General features: G+C 38.0%; 2 protein-coding genes across 2 annotated transcripts; both read left to right on the forward strand.

The window, feature by feature from the left end:
• Nucleotides 1-1612: 1612 nt before the first annotated feature.
• LOC130729460 (SNF2 domain-containing protein CLASSY 4-like) lies at nt 1613-6919 on the forward strand. The gene is made up of 3 exons (XM_057581238.1): nt 1613-3774; nt 4158-4301; nt 4740-6919. The coding sequence occupies exons 1-3, from the start codon at nt 1813-1815 to the stop codon at nt 6696-6698; spliced, it is 4065 nt and encodes a 1354-aa protein (XP_057437221.1). The 5' UTR covers nt 1613-1812; the 3' UTR covers nt 6699-6919.
• An 11250-nt stretch (nt 6920-18169) lies between these two features.
• LOC130719908 (SNF2 domain-containing protein CLASSY 3-like) lies at nt 18170-20241 on the forward strand. Its single transcript, XM_057570503.1, has 2 exons — nt 18170-18184; nt 18283-20241. The coding sequence occupies exons 1-2, from the start codon at nt 18170-18172 to the stop codon at nt 20239-20241; spliced, it is 1974 nt and encodes a 657-aa protein (XP_057426486.1).

Here is a 20241-nt window from a genome sequence, read left to right on the forward strand (position 1 = left end):
TAGAATGCAAAAATGAAAACTTGTCTAAAAGCTCAGTTTATAGGATAGTAGTACATAATGAAGTTTGTATCAAGATTCTAAATTTTGAAAAAACAAAAGAGGCATGGGACAAGTTAAAGGAGGAGTACCACGGCACTAAAAGAATGTAAGAAGAATAAGTCCAAAATGTATTTGATGTGGATTGCTAGGTATTATAAGAGATTAATTTCTATGTATATTATAATTATTTAGTTTTGTGATTATGTATGGATTTTGTTTCATTTCGGATTATATCAAATTGAGACCCCAGCACAAATGAAAATGGGAAAAAAAGCATATCAAGTCAATGAAATCTTAAAGATCAAATAAACACCAAGGGCCTATTTAGGAGCCGAGAAAGGAAATACCGAAATAGTATGAAGTCAATACAGAAATTTTGAAAGAATTCTCCCCTAACAAAATTTCATTCATGCCTAAATAGAAAATACTGTATGTTTTCGATAAAATAACATTTGCTTATTTTACTAGAGAGCAATAATTTTGACAATTGATCTGTCAAATATACGGCATTAGCTATGCAGCAGGTAAATAAGTGAAAAGAAAGGAAGAATTACCCTTAACCATAACCCATGTACAGAAGTTGCAAGTCAAACAAGTGATTTGTCTTGGTGTAATATAGAAGTTGCTTCCAGTTCATGAATTTGACATGATTTACAGATTTAGTAAAGAATTTGACTGAAACACAAATTCAGGCATCATTTATTTTTAGGGTTTCAAGTTGAAAGTTTTATCTCATTAGTCATCAGCCATTTTTTCATGGAAAAATGAAATATTATGTAGTTAAATACTTTATATATCAATCAGCACATTTGACTTGGCATTCTCTTTCTCCATAATCGCATAAATATTGTAAAAGCTACTCATAATAGCTTCTAAACATATGCAATTCATGCTGTGATGTGATGATTTTTCCAAACAGAAATTGTTAAAATTAATATAATTTTTTTTGCACGCTCTAGTTAATTTCAAAGAGGAAACACCTCAGTATATTAAACTCAGCTCATAACAATTTGATGAACTATCCATTATCAACAATTTGCAATAAGGCAGAAACTTTCTAACAATTACAAGGAACCCATAATTCATCTATGTTGAGAACCCTAAATGTTGGTAAAAACTAAAAAAGAGTGTAGAAGGTGAAATCAACGGAGAGAGAGATTGAACAGATACATGTTAAACTTGACTTCTATTCAACCCTAAATATTTACACTCGAACCCGTCCCTAGACTGAAGAAACTAGACGAGATATGGGTCTAAAGGAAATGGGTCAGGACGGGTCAATGGACACGGTCGAGTCCTATACACTCCTATACACTCCTATACACCCCTACTGGATACCCTTGACTCGCCTCCAATAAAAAATTAGATTTCATAATTTAGTTTTGTGAAAAAATAGAAAAGAAAAAAGCAATTAAAAGACTGAAATTGATAAAAAGAGAAAAAGAAAGCATAGCTAGCATAGCAACTTTGTATTCTAGTTGTAGTAGCTTGTTTGAAAATCCTTGACTTTTGTGACGTTTATATGTCTTTCATACTGATACTGTGACAAATAGTCCTTACAGAACACGCTTCACTTCTTCAAGTTTACCGCGCCAACCAACTGCATTCTCTGCTCTCTGCTGCTTCCTTCCTGCACTTCATTCACTTGTGACATTATTGTTTTTCAGTTTCGTTTTACATACCCAGTTGTCTTCACGGGAAAAACGAACGATTTTGCTTCGTGGGTTGCATCGAAAACAAGACCCGAGAAGCGTTTTTGGTTTTTGTTATGCCATGGCTAGTAGCAGGATTCGTAGCAAGAAGGCGACGCAGTTCTGTAGTCTCCCACTCAGAGGATCAATATTCGGTAAATCCAAGCGTGGAAGGAAGAAGAGAGTGCAGGAAAATGAAGGTGAGCCTCGTGTGGCTTTTATCAGTTTATGCTCCAGTGAAGAAGAAGAAGATGAAGGGGTCTCTGTTTTGAGCAGTGGAGGTAAAGATGAAGGTGTGACAGAAATCAAGGGATCAGGGTTTGGAGCTGCTGAGGGGAAACAGAGTAGTTTGAAGGGGAAAAGGGTAGCTGAATCTGATGTTGTATTTATGGGAGAATGTGTGGATACAGGGGAATTTGGTTCTGGTTTTGGTAAGAAACGAAAGAGAAAATCGGCAGAGCTTATTGTAATCGGTGAAAGTGACGATGATAATGGGACTGAATTGGGTAAACAGGTGCCTGTGCACGGTGTTGATGTTAAACAAGAAGAACAAGACATGGGTGTGGATGATAAAGGTAAAAAACATGTTGTGGTTGTGAGTAGTTCAGAAAATGAAGACAGTGGGAGTGATTCTGAGAAGAATGGATTTCAGGGTTTTGTTGGTGGTGGAGAGGGAGACAAGAGTGACAGAGGTGAAAAGTGTTCTGAATCTGACGACCAAGGTCCAAATTTTCACAGTGATGGGTGTGGTTGGGCACCTAAAGAGCCGATTGTAATTAATTTTGATGGAAATAATCTGAGTGAGGATGAAAGTAGTGAGGCTCAAAGTGGTTCAGCTGGTGATGAAGATGTTGATGATGATATTGGATCTTCCTCTGAGAGTGAGGATGAAAACTCCAGTGATGAGGATTTTAGAGCTGAGGAGGTGTCAGGTTCAAACTGCGAGTTTTCTTCGTCTGATGAGTCTTCCTCTTATGATGATGACAATGAGAAGCGGCTGCGGCCGGGTAGACCTAGGTATTCAGGATGTTCTAGGCCTTGTAATGATCAAGCGCATGAGGAGGATAAGAAGAAACAAGATAGCTCTAGATCTCATCATAATGTGTTGTTACGAAGAAGGACAAGAGATTCAACAAAGGTCGATAACAGTGAGAGGGTTGATAATAGTGAGAGAAATAGTCCCATTGCTGATGCTAGTGACAGTGTGATTGGGGATCTTGGTACTCAGGGAGGCGGAGAAGAGCATCATGATAAAAAGGGGATTGAAGAAAAGGATGATGATACTCATCAGGTAGATACCCTGCTGCAAGCTTATGAGGAGAAACCCCTATTGAAGCGGAACTTTATGGAGGATGAACCATTGGAAAAATCGGAGTCTAAGGAAGAGTTGGACTGTTTGTGGGCTGAGATGGATTTGGGGCTTAGATCAGATGACGAAGGTTCAGTTGTTAGAATCGCGTCTTCATTGCCAAGAAAAAAAGACAGGATGGGAAGAGAGTCAGCTAAACTTGCTGATACTAATGAGCGTGTGAATGCGAATCTTGGTACTCAGGGAGGAGAAGATCATCATGACAAAGGTTCAGTTGTTAGAAATGTTTCTTCATTGCCAAGAAAACAAGAAAAGCTGGGAGAGTCAGCTGAACATAAAATCGTGGAGAACGGGGGAAGGGTTTGCAAAGGTCGAATTAACACAAGCAATCATGAAAAGAAAGCACGGGTGGATAAAAGATTTGGTAACAAAGATGGGCATCACAGGGTCCATACGATGCCATTGAAGCGGAAGGAGCAACAGTTGCTTGATCTCCTTGCTGAGTGCCTTTTGGGAAAGCAAAAGGAAACCAAGGGAGATAGAAATGGGTTTGAAGAGCATGATGATGATAATCCTCAGGTAGATACTCGGTCACCAGCTTATGGGGAGAAACCCCCATTGAAGTGGAACATTAAGGAGGCTGAACCATTGAAAAAATCGGCGTCTGAGCAAGAGCTGGATACTTTGTGGGCTGAGATGGATTTCCAGCTTATATTAGAAGAAATCAATTCCCCGGTAAATCTTCTTGTACTAGCTGAAAGAATGAAGGATTTTTTTGTTCAGTTCAAGTTATTAAAAAAAGGATCATTAGAATTCAGGATCATTTAAATTTAATGTTTGTATTTTCATGGGCACTATATGTGAGTGAAGGAGTATTTCTTGAAAGCTTTATTCTGAATTCTTGTTCAACTCACTGTTATTTCAAGAAGAAAATTAACAAGTATTTTGTGACGAGGATAATTTGCAAAACTGCACTCATTGACTGTTTGGTTTTATTCAAAACTTATCAGAAAATTAAGTTTATTTTGGGCTTGTTCTTTGTGATGTATATGGTAATCAATATAATGTGCAAAAGTAAGGAGAAATCAATAAGATACCTTGTGTGTTATGATGTGCAGGTTGACATTATAGGGAATAATGAAGGAAGGGAAAATCAAACCTTTATTTGTAAGCACGACTTTCGCATTGACGATGAGATTGGAGAAATTTGCAGAAAATGTTCTTGGGTTGCCAATGAGATAAAATATGTCTGGCCACCGGTGGTAAGCATGTCTTGATTATGGTTCATTGAAAACTAATTTCCTTGACTTTCAGCTTTTGTGGAGATGGTCAACTAATATTTTTGGCACCTTTAATCGTAGTTTCTTTTCACATATGAATTTAGCATAAAAAGCTGATGTGGATCATTTCCCATTGAAGTGTAATGCTCACTATTTAAGTTATTTTTTGTCCCATGTAATGTGAAAAAATGAACGTAAAACAGCAATTTATTGCTGTGGTAGTCATAGAACCTAAATATATTTTGGCTATTTATGTTTGCACTGACTTCATTCTGATATTCTTTGAACTGATTCTACCTTGTTAGAAATGGCTTTGATTTTAGTATGTTTCGCTCTGATTTTGTGATGGAGTTTGAACATGCTTAATCTAATACATTGCTAGGAAGCACTAACTTGTTGTGTCCTTGTCACACAACACAGGTGGATGAATATCCTTCCAAAGGGTCACGGAATAGGGTGTCATCTGGTGTAGATACCGTCTTGCACTCTTATGATGATCGGTTCAATATTTCTGAGGGTGACAAAGACGGTGTTTCCCCTCAAAATGAAGGCACAGTTTGGGACCTGATTCCTGATATCAAACAAAGCCTCTATCCTCATCAACAAGCAGGCTTTAAGTTCATTTGGACGAATTTGGCCCGGACCATGAACCTTCACAATCTGAAGACTGCTGATCCTTCCAGTGCGGGTGGGTGCATTATTTCCCATGCGCCTGGAACCGGAAAGACAAGGTTAACAATCGTGTTTCTTCAGACATATCTGGAAGTGTTTCCGAAATGCCGACCGGTAATTATTGCTCCTGCTATTATATTGCGTACTTGGGAAGATGAGTTCAAAAAATGGAACATAGGTGTTCCGTTCCACAACCTCAACACCCCTGAACTATCTGGAAAAGAGCACATTGATGCCACTAATGAGGTTGACTGCTCTGGATCACCGCATAAGAATAAGGATGCCGTTCGTATGGCGAAGTTGTATTCATGGTTCAAAGAGAAGAGCATTCTGGGAATCAGCTACCAATTGTTCGAGAAGCTTGCAGGGGGAAATTCCAATAAGAAAAACAGGAACATGAGAAAAGAGAAGAAGCATGCGAGTATGAAAGAGAACCCTGAACCTGAAACCAGTGTTCTGGGAAAAGTTCTGCTTGAAGTTCCTGGTTTGCTAGTTCTAGATGAAGGGCACACGCCTAGAAATCAGCGCAGCTCTATTTGGAATGTTCTGTCGAGAATTCAAACTCAGAAGCGGATCATTCTCTCTGGCACTCCTTTCCAGAACAATTTTGTGGAACTCTACAACACTCTTTGCTTGGTGAAACCATCCTTTCCTGACATGATACCGCCGGAACTCAAAAAGTTCTGTCAGAGTAGATTAATGCAGGAAAGGAAAGCATCTCAAGATTTCACTTGGGAACAGGTCTCTCCGGGAAACATCACAACAGGAAATCCTTCTGATGTAAAGATACAGCAGTTGAAATTGTGGATGGATCCGTTCGTTCTCGTTCACAAAGGAAGCATTCTTCAAGAAAACCTTCCTGGTTTGAGGGATTGTGTGCTGATTTTGAAGCCTGACAGTTTGCAGAAAGAAATTCTAGAGAGCATTGAAAGTTCTCAGAGCCTCCTCAACTTTGAACATAAGTTAGTTCTCGCATCTGTCCATCCATCGCTTTTCCTCTGCTGTACTTTGACAGAGAAAGAAGAATCTGTTGTTGACAGGGACCGGTTGGAAAAACTTAGATGGAACCCTTATGTAGGTGCCAAAACCAGATTCTTGGTAGAGTTTGTGAGGCTGTGTGAGGCGGTCAACGAGAAAGTTCTTGTGTTTAGCCAATTTATTGATCCTTTGAATTTAATCATGGACCAACTCAAGTCAAATTTTGATTGGATTGAGGGGCAGGAAGTGTTGTGTATGTGTGGAAAGCTTGATCAAAAGAAAAAGCAGCACATGATTCATGGCTTCAATGATGAAAAGAGCCGAGCAAAGGTGCTTCTTGCATCCACAAAAGCCTGTTCAGAGGGAATCAACTTGGTTGGCGCTTCGAGAGTCGTGCTCCTGGATGTTGTGTGGAATCCATCAGTGGAAAGGCAAGCTATTAGCCGAGCGTATAGACTTGGCCAAAAGAAGGTTGTTTACACATATCACCTAATCACACAAGACACCGCTGAATATGCAAAGTATTGTAAACAGGCCGAAAAGGACCGGATATCTGAACTGGTTTTCTCAGATCGAAATGCTGAAAATGATAGATCAAAGAGTGGTGCAGTAAATTTAGAGGATAACGTTCTTGATATGATGAAAGATCATGACAAACTCAAGGACTTGTTTGGTGAGTGTGTGGTACAACCAAAGGAGAAATATTTGATTGAGAGTTTTGGCTCTTGATTCGTTGAGGACTTAAAATGGTTGTGCATGATTCAGTCATCTTTTTGTTTGTGGCAGTTAAATGTTACACTTCTGTTCTGTATACAGTTACAACTCTGCTAAATAGCTGAATATTTTTTGTATGTGCAAGGGTCACTTTCTTTGTTGCACCAGTTATTTCTAGGATAATTAGTCAAGAGACTCTTTTCTTTAACCCCATGAAGATATATCAAATAGTCAAATTCCGTAATACATTGATCTTATTTCTTATCAATGATGTTGGTATCATACGAGTACCGCTTTGTCAATAGCGCCCTAAATCCCTTAAAGTGCCTTCAGAAGTGCTCCCTGCTGCGCAGCAGCAGGGGGCTGTTATGTTCTTATCAATAAATTTTCAACAGATTTATATGATTTCTGTCTTTAACTTCCTCTTTTGCAGTCAAACATCTTTATCTCATTGCTTTTTCCCCCACTTAAAATGATGAGACTTTAGTTGTGTCTGTATGTTCTTTATCATCATTCATTTCTGGTCTGGTGCAATGACAATTTATTTGTTCACTGATCAGTTTTATCATAAAGGAGTACATAATTTTGCATGAGTTGGATATTCTTATTATCTATTTGCCTAAGCAAACATCTTCTGGAGAGTTTGGTGAAATAGAACAATTACTGTCTTGAAATTTTATGAATTTCATGGTTCAGATATTATATATGTTTCAAATTATATATATGTGTGTTTATTTATTGACTTGTCTACTTTCATGGTTCTGATATGATTCAAGCAATTCGTGTCAATTCTTTGTTATTTTCATTGCGGGAGGGGGATTTCTCAAGCTACAATTAGGATAAAAAGATACATGTTACCAAGAGAAGTTTCTTGGAACTAGGTTGCAAGTTATTTTAAAATTTTGTACATTGAACTTTCCAGAATATTGGAGACTACAGTTTAAGGGATTTCTCATGTTCTCCATGCAGTGTATCCTAAAACATTTAATTATTTCAGGAAGTTTTGTGTATGCTTTGCACAAAAAATCATTTTGAGATGATATCAATTTCATTGTCCTTTTTTCAATGCGTCCGTTTTATTCAGGTGCTGGAGTTCACGATGAGACATCACTACTAATGGAAAATGGTGGTGTTTCTGCTACTCCAGAAACTCAAAGAAGCTCTATTCAATATTCATGTTATCAGTTGTAGCTATGAGGAGAAAACTGAATGGGGGAAGTTAGGTATAAACACAATGGCACTCATCTTTTACCTCATGTTTAATTTCAATATAATCTTTTTATGATTTCTATTCCCTGTCTCATCCTATTTTCACATTATTGCCATAAAAAACAAAGATGCTATAAACTAAGCTCAAATATAAAATAGGCGAGGTTTGAAGTATTTTCACATTACGGGGATGTAACTTGCCTACCATTAGACCAACACCTTGTTGGTATTGGTATTAAAAGATATACAGTTTTAAAACTTCAATTTGAATTCTACCATTAAAATTTCTCAAAACTTCCATCACCATTAATAAGAATTATAGCTTCATTGACTTAATTTTGGTAATACTGTATGTTACTACTACTGGAGCACATCTTTATGAGCAGAAAAGAAAACTGGTTGTTACCAATGCAGCTGACCATGACTTAAGCTTTCTTTGTTACCCATGCAAGTTGACTGTTAGTATGTTTTGTAACTACTAAGCTGTTAATTAGTAAAATTTATCTGTTTAATATTTTTATACAATGTTTTTATTCTTTTAATACTATTGATTAATTCTAAATAGCTAGAATCATCTTGATGAGATAGAGACGGGGTGGAACTCTCCTTTAATAGCGCAATTGGTCCCTGTACGACAGGATTATTGCTCTCCAGCCTCCTTTTGATGGCAATTCTCATGATACAGTTGCGTGGATTCATACTAATGATGTCAATTTTTCAGTTGCTTCAGCTTATGGGGTAATTAAGGGGCATTCAAACCTCCCTTAAGTCAGCTTGTCGTCCACAATTTGGAGCTGGAAATGTGATGCTGTGTTGAGTCTGCTTTTTCTAGGTTAGGCTAGTATATAGCTTTTTTTATTTAATGTAATGATGAAATGCAGAACATAATTAAATAGGTTGCTTGTTTCAGTTGATTTAATTTTTTTTCTTTTTTGCAACATAGTGAAAACTTATCTGCTACTCAATGTATTTTGTATAAGTATGTCTTTTAATGAATGGAAATTAATTAACTGCTGTTATTCCTCTCCATTCATACCTAACAAATTGGTATCAAGAGCTCATTTGATACTAAGGGTGTGTTTGGAAAACTCATCTAGGATCTACGTTTGGCCTCGATCTATGTTTTTAGAAGCAAGAAATATGGATTTCTGGATCCACGTTTGCCCTCTCCAGATTTGAATGCCATGAGAGGGGAGTCCGAGCATGAGAGAATTTTTTTTTAGTGAGGAACCCACAAACTAGAATGACATCCAACAGCTCTTCCTTGTCTCCGCCTCCTTTATTTGCATAAAAACACTTTTCTCTTCGTCCCCAATTATAAGTTATTTTTACCAAATTTTTTATAATTAAAAAAAGTAGTTCCTAGCAATAAATTTGCAAAAAAAAAATCAACTTTCCTAAATTACACATAAATTTCTTTCTCCAAATTAAAAACTTATCAAAATTTACAATATTTTTCATAATAAAGATGAGGCTAACATTCAAAAAAAAATTAATGCATCATTATTTTATAGTGACTTAAAATAAGGGAAAAAAGTCTTAAAAAGTGACTTATAAATGGACATTGAGGGAGTAGGTTTTTTAGAATGCAAAAATGAAAACTTGTCTAAAAGCTCAGTTTATAGGATAGTAGTACATAATGAAGTTTGTATCAAGATTCTAAATTTTGAAAAAACAAAAGAGGCATGGGACAAGTTAAAGGAGGAGTACCACGGCACTAAAAGAATGTAAGAAGAATAAGTCCAAAATGTATTTGATGTGGATTGCTAGGTATTATAAGAGATTAATTTCTATGTATATTATAATTATTTAGTTTTGTGATTATGTATGGATTTTGTTTCATTTCGGATTATATCAAATTGAGACCCCAGCACAAATGAAAATGGGAAAAAAAGCATATCAAGTCAATGAAATCTTAAAGATCAAATAAACACCAAGGGCCTATTTAGGAGCCGAGAAAGGAAATACCGAAATAGTATGAAGTCAATACAGAAATTTTGAAAGAATTCTCCCCTAACAAAATTTCATTCATGCCTAAATAGAAAATACTGTATGTTTTCGATAAAATAACATTTGCTTATTTTACTAGAGAGCAATAATTTTGACAATTGATCTGTCAAATATACGGCATTAGCTATGCAGCAGGTAAATAAGTGAAAAGAAAGGAAGAATTACCCTTAACCATAACCCATGTACAGAAGTTGCAAGTCAAACAAGTGATTTGTCTTGGTGTAATATAGAAGTTGCTTCCAGTTCATGAATTTGACATGATTTACAGATTTAGTAAAGAATTTGACTGAAACACAAATTCAGGCATCATTTATTTTTAGGGTTTCAAGTTGAAAGTTTTATCTCATTAGTCATCAGCCATTTTTTCATGGAAAAATGAAATATTATGTAGTTAAATACTTTATATATCAATCAGCACATTTGACTTGGCATTCTCTTTCTCCATAATCGCATAAATATTGTAAAAGCTACTCATAATAGCTTCTAAACATATGCAATTCATGCTGTGATGTGATGATTTTTCCAAACAGAAATTGTTAAAATTAATATAATTTTTTTTGCACGCTCTAGTTAATTTCAAAGAGGAAACACCTCAGTATATTAAACTCAGCTCATAACAATTTGATGAACTATCCATTATCAACAATTTGCAATAAGGCAGAAACTTTCTAACAATTACAAGGAACCCATAATTCATCTATGTTGAGAACCCTAAATGTTGGTAAAAACTAAAAAAGAGTGTAGAAGGTGAAATCAACGGAGAGAGAGATTGAACAGATACATGTTAAACTTGACTTCTATTCAACCCTAAATATTTACACTCGAACCCGTCCCTAGACTGAAGAAACTAGACGAGATATGGGTCTAAAGGAAATGGGTCAGGACGGGTCAATGGACACGGTCGAGTCCTATACACTCCTATACACTCCTATACACCCCTACTGGATACCCTTGACTCGCCTCCAATAAAAAATTAGATTTCATAATTTAGTTTTGTGAAAAAATAGAAAAGAAAAAAGCAATTAAAAGACTGAAATTGATAAAAAGAGAAAAAGAAAGCATAGCTAGCATAGCAACTTTGTATTCTAGTTGTAGTAGCTTGTTTGAAAATCCTTGACTTTTGTGACGTTTATATGTCTTTCATACTGATACTGTGACAAATAGTCCTTACAGAACACGCTTCACTTCTTCAAGTTTACCGCGCCAACCAACTGCATTCTCTGCTCTCTGCTGCTTCCTTCCTGCACTTCATTCACTTGTGACATTATTGTTTTTCAGTTTCGTTTTACATACCCAGTTGTCTTCACGGGAAAAACGAACGATTTTGCTTCGTGGGTTGCATCGAAAACAAGACCCGAGAAGCGTTTTTGGTTTTTGTTATGCCATGGCTAGTAGCAGGATTCGTAGCAAGAAGGCGACGCAGTTCTGTAGTCTCCCACTCAGAGGATCAATATTCGGTAAATCCAAGCGTGGAAGGAAGAAGAGAGTGCAGGAAAATGAAGGTGAGCCTCGTGTGGCTTTTATCAGTTTATGCTCCAGTGAAGAAGAAGAAGATGAAGGGGTCTCTGTTTTGAGCAGTGGAGGTAAAGATGAAGGTGTGACAGAAATCAAGGGATCAGGGTTTGGAGCTGCTGAGGGGAAACAGAGTAGTTTGAAGGGGAAAAGGGTAGCTGAATCTGATGTTGTATTTATGGGAGAATGTGTGGATACAGGGGAATTTGGTTCTGGTTTTGGTAAGAAACGAAAGAGAAAATCGGCAGAGCTTATTGTAATCGGTGAAAGTGACGATGATAATGGGACTGAATTGGGTAAACAGGTGCCTGTGCACGGTGTTGATGTTAAACAAGAAGAACAAGACATGGGTGTGGATGATAAAGGTAAAAAACATGTTGTGGTTGTGAGTAGTTCAGAAAATGAAGACAGTGGGAGTGATTCTGAGAAGAATGGATTTCAGGGTTTTGTTGGTGGTGGAGAGGGAGACAAGAGTGACAGAGGTGAAAAGTGTTCTGAATCTGACGACCAAGGTCCAAATTTTCACAGTGATGGGTGTGGTTGGGCACCTAAAGAGCCGATTGTAATTAATTTTGATGGAAATAATCTGAGTGAGGATGAAAGTAGTGAGGCTCAAAGTGGTTCAGCTGGTGATGAAGATGTTGATGATGATATTGGATCTTCCTCTGAGAGTGAGGATGAAAACTCCAGTGATGAGGATTTTAGAGCTGAGGAGGTGTCAGGTTCAAACTGCGAGTTTTCTTCGTCTGATGAGTCTTCCTCTTATGATGATGACAATGAGAAGCGGCTGCGGCCGGGTAGACCTAGGTATTCAGGATGTTCTAGGCCTTGTAATGATCAAGCGCATGAGGAGGATAAGAAGAAACAAGATAGCTCTAGATCTCATCATAATGTGTTGTTACGAAGAAGGACAAGAGATTCAACAAAGGTCGATAACAGTGAGAGGGTTGATAATAGTGAGAGAAATAGTCCCATTGCTGATGCTAGTGACAGTGTGATTGGGGATCTTGGTACTCAGGGAGGCGGAGAAGAGCATCATGATAAAAAGGGGATTGAAGAAAAGGATGATGATACTCATCAGGTAGATACCCTGCTGCAAGCTTATGAGGAGAAACCCCTATTGAAGCGGAACTTTATGGAGGATGAACCATTGGAAAAATCGGAGTCTAAGGAAGAGTTGGACTGTTTGTGGGCTGAGATGGATTTGGGGCTTAGATCAGATGACGAAGGTTCAGTTGTTAGAATCGCGTCTTCATTGCCAAGAAAAAAAGACAGGATGGGAAGAGAGTCAGCTAAACTTGCTGATACTAATGAGCGTGTGAATGCGAATCTTGGTACTCAGGGAGGAGAAGATCATCATGACAAAGGTTCAGTTGTTAGAAATGTTTCTTCATTGCCAAGAAAACAAGAAAAGCTGGGAGAGTCAGCTGAACATAAAATCGTGGAGAACGGGGGAAGGGTTTGCAAAGGTCGAATTAACACAAGCAATCATGAAAAGAAAGCACGGGTGGATAAAAGATTTGGTAACAAAGATGGGCATCACAGGGTCCATACGATGCCATTGAAGCGGAAGGAGCAACAGTTGCTTGATCTCCTTGCTGAGTGCCTTTTGGGAAAGCAAAAGGAAACCAAGGGAGATAGAAATGGGTTTGAAGAGCATGATGATGATAATCCTCAGGTAGATACTCGGTCACCAGCTTATGGGGAGAAACCCCCATTGAAGTGGAACATTAAGGAGGCTGAACCATTGAAAAAATCGGCGTCTGAGCAAGAGCTGGATACTTTGTGGGCTGAGATGGATTTCCAGCTTATATTAGAAGAAATCAATTCCCCGGTAAATCTTCTTGTACTAGCTGAAAGAATGAAGGATTTTTTTGTTCAGTTCAAGTTATTAAAAAAAGGGTTAAAAACTATAACCGTCCCTGAACTTTGAGCGAGTTTTAAAAACCGTCCCTCGCCGGAAAATTATCTGAAAACCATCCTCAGACTATTAAAAATAATTTGAACCCATCCCTCCGGCCAAAATAGGTCGGGCCAACGTGCTTACGTGTGGGCTGAGATCCTACGTGTACTTCCACGTCAATTAATGAGTACCAGGTGGAAGCTTATGTATGCCACGTCAATAAATAAATACATATAACTTTTTTTTATTTCAAATAGATTATTACTGATTAAAAAATTAATCTCACAATCTCAATCACCAACACAATCACACAATCCTTATCTTCTGCATCATCCAGATTCACCAACACCAGCCAACACGTCCACCATTCTCTGCATCATCATCTCCAATCCTTTGCAAAGGAAAAGCCCACAATCACCACCATCCTCTACATCATCACCAACACCAGCCACGAACTCCACCACCCCCTCCATAAAAAACCATCTCCAAGTCCTCTTCTTTCATCTTCCAAAGCCAAAACCCAGAAACACAAGTTGTTTCTGATGCAGGAAGGTTCGATCTGGCCGTTTATCGGTTTATCGTCCAAAGAAGAGAAGAAGTATGTTTCGTTGCAGATCTGGGGTTGCAGAAATGGGTTTCATTGCAAATCTGACCGCTTGAACGTTAACCCATTTGAATCCTATTGGGTTTCTTTGAAGATTTGGGGTCGTTTATGCGTTTGAACCATCCAAGATCTCATAGATAAGGAACCACCTCTGATCGGAGCCACCCGTTTCACGATCTGGGTTCTGGGTTTTGGGGGTCGGGGTTGCGGTGAGTGGGGTTGCGGGTTGGGGCTTCTTGGTTCTCTGATCGGAGCCACCCGTTTCACGATCCAGAGGAGTGTATTTTGGTTTTTTCGATTCAAATCAAAGCTGTGAACTTTCCTTTTCTTCTGGGTTTGTTCTTAGTTTTTTTCTCTTCTTCTTCTTCTTCCTGTGAAGTTAGCTTTTTTGCTTGATTATCATTGGAAAGAATTGATTATGAGCTTTGATTTAAATATACATGTAACCTGCTTTCATATACATAAGAAATAGAACTGAAAGTGTTTTAGAAAGAATTCAATGTTTCTGGGCTATTTGTTAATTACTAGTTTTAGGGTTAGTGTGGTTGTTAGGGTTAATTTGGGGATTTAAGGTAAAATTAGGATATTAGGGTTAATTACTTAATTCAGTTAATTAGAGATTTTTTATTTTTTATTTTAAAAAAATACACATAGGACTCATTAATTGACGTGGAAGTACACGTAGGATCTCAGCCCACACGTAAGCACGCTGGCCGGACCTGTGGTGGCCGGAGGGATGGGTTCAAATTATTTTTAATAGTCTGAGGATGGTTTTCAGATAATTTTCCGGCGAGGGACGGTTTTCAAAACTCGCTCAAAGTTCAGGGACGGTTATAGTTTTTAACCCTTAAAAAAAGGATCATTAGAATTCAGGATCATTTAAATTTAATGTTTGTATTTTCATGGGCACTATATGTGAGTGAAGGAGTATTTCTTGAAAGCTTTATTCTGAATTCTTGTTCAACTCACTGTTATTTCAAGAAGAAAATTAACAAGTATTTTGTGACGAGGATAATTTGCAAAACTGCACTCATTGACTGTTTGGTTTTATTCAAAACTTATCAGAAAATTAAGTTTATTTTGGGCTTGTTCTTTGTGATGTATATGGTAATCAATATAATGTGCAAAAGTAAGGAGAAATCAATAAGATACCTTGTGTGTTATGATGTGCAGGTTGACATTATAGGGAATAATGAAGGAAGGGAAAATCAAACCTTTATTTGTAAGCACGACTTTCGCATTGACGATGAGATTGGAGAAATTTGCAGAAAATGTTCTTGGGTTGCCAATGAGATAAAATATGTCTGGCCACCGGTGGTAAGCATGTCTTGATTATGGTTCATTGAAAACTAATTTCCTTGACTTTCAGCTTTTGTGCAGATGGTCAACTAATATTTTTGGCACCTTTAATCGTAGTTTCTTTTCACATATGAATTTAGCATAAAAAGCTGATGTGGATCATTTCCCATTGAAGTGTAATGCTCACTATTTAAGTTATTTTTTGTCAATTTTTTGTCCCATGTAATGTGAAAAAATGAACGTGTTGAATATCTATTAAGATTTAGTTTATTATTAGTCTTATCTCATAGAGATATAGTTAAGATTTGTTTATGTATTTTAGATTAGTATCTATTTAAATAGAGATGATATCTATTTAAATAGAGATAGGATTAGATAGATTTAGTTTCTCTTTATCTCTTTGTTAGTCTATATATATTGTAGTCAAGTCAAGTATTATCAATGAAATACAATAATTATTTATCAAATTCAAGTTGGTATCAGAGCGCAAGTTTCGATCCTACCGCTGTGAGGGGGCTCCTCCCCCGTGAGCCCCCTCATGGTGACTTTCCAAATCTTTCTGGATTTATTTTTCGTACTTTGCTTCCGCTTGTTAGTTCTAGCCGTTTTCTTACGGCCTCGTTTCTTTCTGATTATGGTCCCCTTTGTCTTGGAACCCTAGTAATGTTCAGCCACTATCAATGTCCTTCCACGCGCCGTCTTCTTCTCAGCGAGTGAGTTACACTCGCGCCACCCTCCAAGCATCCTTTCGCCGTCGCAATTGCACAGACAAGGTCGTCTACCCCTCCTGGTGCTGTTTCAGGGGTCCTTTTGCCCAGATCCAGAGTATTGTTTGTTGTTCTTGGATGCCTACTTCAGATTTTTCTATTTATGTGCATGTGTGAACTTACTTTATCGTTATGTGGTGGTAAAGCTTCAGAAGAGGTTTTTGTTGGAGCTTTCCTTTCTATTTCATCAACAGCAGTGGTATTGAAGTTTTGATGGAAAAGAACACTACTAATGCCCTTCATCTTGTGATTCTCCTATGATTTCTTCGTCAATTTCCTTCTTTGCCAATTCATATACTGAATTTTCAGTATAGAAATCACAAAAAGATCATTACATTTGTGGCGATCAAAATCAGTTTTTCATAAATTAATGTGTTCACAGTGATGAAGTGTTCGACCAACATCATTACAATTCTGGTTCATGACAAGGTTGAGATTTCCTTGATGCAACAGTTTGAGCAATTTCAGATTTCGCAGATTCACTCTCTTTTTTCTGCTGTGTGAAAGGGCAAAGTCTTTACCTACTTGTTGGGAGTAAGCAGTGAAGGGCAATTTCAAGTCTCTACAATTTATGATTACCGCATTGACATTGTGTTTGGCAGCAGTAGCTTTTCTCCGCAAGTTAATTATATTTGTTGCAAGCTATGCATATGACATATATGCTCTAGCTTGAGGGGAAGATCTGGAAATATCTTAATTATATTTGTTACAAGCTATGCATATGACATATATTCTCTAGCTTGAGGGGAAGTGTTGGATATTGCTAAATATCCTAATAAAGACCACAATCAACACCTTCGACAATCGTTACCCTTTGTTGCTGGTTTGGTGGAGGTTGTATTGAAGAAGTGTTTGGTTGGATCTAATTGTATTGCGCTGCTACACTATTGATAGTCTTTGAATGTTGCATGTGATTGCAAGAATTGAAATTCTTCTCCTTGGCAATTGGCAATGGTAATTCGTTTGTTTGGTGAAGGGTTGCATTGTTTAGATCTCCGGTGTAAAGGATTTTATTGTTTGGCTCTGTTTTGAGGTGTTGTGCCGCCACCGTGGTGATCGTCCGGTCCAACTCTTCTAGTTTGGTTCGTGAGTCTGCTGTGTTTACTCATCTGCGATGTTTCTCGCTGTTTGAGATCTTAGTTTGCGTCTCATGGTTCGAGATGCTCTTATTACAATGATCTTGGCTGACTTTATGCAATTTGGTTTGGTTTGGTTTTGGAGGTGACAGTGTCACCTTCGTTTGTTTTGTCTCGATTGTTTGGTTTTCTGGTTTTAGGGCTTCAGCTGCAGGTTGCGCTGACCCTGTTTGGTTTTCTGGTTTTAGGGCTTCAGCTGCGAGTTGCGTTGGCCCACTCTCTAATGTTTGAGAGTTGTCTGTGTCAAAGTTGACACCATTGTTTGTCTTATAAGCCATCAATCGATTGACTTCAAGTATGTTTTATTTCTGTTTGGTTGTTGTTGGTGAGTTGTTGCTTCAGCTTTGTTTTGTTTTCGGGCGTATTGTTGCTGGTTTTTCGCCCTTGTTTGCTGGCTCAGCTACCCTACGACACTCCAGAAGAATTGGTTTTTGTCTTGCATCAATTTCAGCCATATCAAGTTTGAGAAGTTGTCTTTATCGTGCCCATGGATTTAGCAGAAGTTCGAAAGATTATTCAATTTCAAGTATGAGAAGTTGTCTCTTGCCGCCATGGATTTACTAAAAGTTTGAAAGGTTATTCAATTCAGAGATTTGCCAAGCCCGTCATTAATAAGGGATATCTATTAAGATAATTTTCTTCTTGGGTTCGATTTGTTACAAGCTTAAAGCTAAGTAAGCTTTAGCTTGAGAGGGAGTGTTGAATATCTATTAAGATTTAGTTTATTATTAGTCTTATCTCATAGAGATATAGTTAAGATTTGTTTATGTATTTTAGATTAGTATCTATTTAAATAGAGATGATATCTATTTAAATAGAGATAGGATTAGATAGATTTAGTTTCTCTTTATCTCTTTGTTAGTCTATATATATTGTAGTCAAGTCAAGTATTATCAATGAAATACAATAATTATTTATCAAATTCAAGTGAACGTAAAACAGCAATTTATTGCTGTGGTAGTCATAGAACCTAAATATATTTTGGCTATTTATGTTTGCACTGACTTCATTCTGATATTCTTTGAACTGATTCTACCTTGTTAGAAATGGCTTTGATTTTAGTATGTTTCGCTCTGATTTTGTGATGGAGTTTGAACATGCTTAATCTAATACATTGCTAGGAAGCACTAACTTGTTGTGTCCTTGTCACACAACACAGGTGGATGAATATCCTTCCAAAGGGTCACGGAATAGGGTGTCATCTGGTGTAGATACCGTCTTGCACTCTTATGATGATCGGTTCAATATTTCTGAGGGTGACAAAGACGGTGTTTCCCCTCAAAATGAAGGCACAGTTTGGGACCTGATTCCTGATATCAAACAAAGCCTCTATCCTCATCAACAAGCAGGCTTTAAGTTCATTTGGACGAATTTGGCCCGGACCATGAACCTTCACAATCTGAAGACTGCTGATCCTTCCAGTGCGGGTGGGTGCATTATTTCCCATGCGCCTGGAACCGGAAAGACAAGGTTAACAATCGTGTTTCTTCAGACATATCTGGAAGTGTTTCCGAAATGCCGACCAGTAATTATTGCTCCTGCTATTATATTGCGTACTTGGGAAGATGAGTTCAAAAAATGGAACATAGGTGTTCCGTTCCACAACCTCAACACCCCTGAACTATCTGGAAAAGAGCACATTGATGCCACTAATGAGGTTGACTGCTCTGGATCACCGCATAAGAATAAGGATGCCGTTCGTATGGCGAAGTTGTATTCATGGTTCAAAGAGAAGAGCATTCTGGGAATCAGCTACCAATTGTTCGAGAAGCTTGCAGGGGGAAATTCCAAAAAGAAAAACAGGAACATGAGAAAAGAGAAGAAGCATGCGAGTATGAAAGAGAACCCTGAACCTGAAACCAGTGTTCTGGGAAAAGTTCTGCTTGAAGTTCCTGGTTTACTAGTTCTAGATGAAGGGCACACGCCTAGAAATCAGCGCAGTTCTATTTGGAATGTTCTGTCGAGAATTCAAACTCAGAAGCGGATCATTCTCTCTGGCACTCCTTTCCAGAACAATTTTGTGGAACTCTACAACACTCTTTGCTTGGTGAAACCATCCTTTCCTGACATGATACCGCCGGAACTCAAAAAGTTCTGTCAGAGTAGACTAATGCAGGAAAGGAAAGCATCTCAAGATTTCACTTGGGAACAGGTCTCTCCGGGAAACATCACAACAGGAAATCCTTCTGATGTAAAGATTAAGCAGTTGAAAGGGTTGATGGATCCTTTCGTTCACGTTCACAAAGGAAGCATTCTTCAAGAAAACCTTCCTGGTCTGAGGGACTGTGTGCTGATTTTGAAGCCTGGCAGTTTGGAGAAAGAAATTCTAGAGAGCATTGAATGTTCTCAGAGCACCTTCAACTTCGAACGCAAGTTAGCTCTTGCATCTGTCCATCCATGGCTTTTCCTCTGCTGTACTCTGACCAAGAAAGAAAAATCTGTTGTCGACAGGTACCAGTTGGAAAGACTTCAGTTGAGCCCTCATGAAGGTGCCAAAACCAGATTTTTGGTGGAGTTTGTGAGGCTGTGTGACTCGGTAGGTGAGAAAGTTCTTGTGTTTAGCCAATTCATTGATCCTTTGAAATTAATCATGGACCAACTCAAGTCACATTTAAAGTGGGATGAGGGGAAGGAAGTGTTGTATATGTCTGGCGAGCTTGGTCAAAAGAAAAAGCAGCACTTGATTCATGGTTTCAATAGTGAAGATAGCCAAGCAAAGGTACTGCTTGCATCCACAAATGCGTGCTCAGAGGGAATTAACTTAGTTGGAGCTTCTAGAGTCGTGCTCCTGGATGTTGTGTGGAATCCCTCAGTGGAAAGGCAAGCCATTAGCCGAGCGTATAGACTCGGCCAAAAGAAGTTTGTTTACACATACCACCTCATCACACAAGACACCGCTGAATTTGCAAAGTATTGTAAGCAGGCTGAAAAGGACCGGTTATCTGAACTGGTTTTCTCTGCTCAACATGCTGAAGATGATAAAACAAAGATTGGAGCAGTAAATTTAAATGATAAAGTTCTTGACACAATGATTGAGCATGAGAAACTCAAGGACTTGTTTGTAAAATGTGTGGTACAACCCAAGGAAAGAGATTTGATTAAGAGTCCTGGCTCTTGA

This window comes from Lotus japonicus, chromosome 1 (assembly GCF_012489685.1).
Source record: "Lotus japonicus ecotype B-129 chromosome 1, LjGifu_v1.2".
Taxonomy (NCBI): domain Eukaryota; kingdom Viridiplantae; phylum Streptophyta; class Magnoliopsida; order Fabales; family Fabaceae; genus Lotus; species Lotus japonicus.

Coding starts and splice junctions, on each gene's coding strand:
- LOC130729460 (XM_057581238.1), top strand. CDS start 1,813: ATGGCTAGTAGCAGGATTCGTAGCAAGAAGGCGACGCAGTTCTGTAGT. Junction 3,775..4,157: donor TAGAAGAAATCAATTCCCCG/GTAAATCTTCTT, acceptor TATGATGTGCAG/GTTGACATTATAGGGAATAA. Junction 4,302..4,739: donor AATATGTCTGGCCACCGGTG/GTAAGCATGTCT, acceptor CACACAACACAG/GTGGATGAATATCCTTCCAA.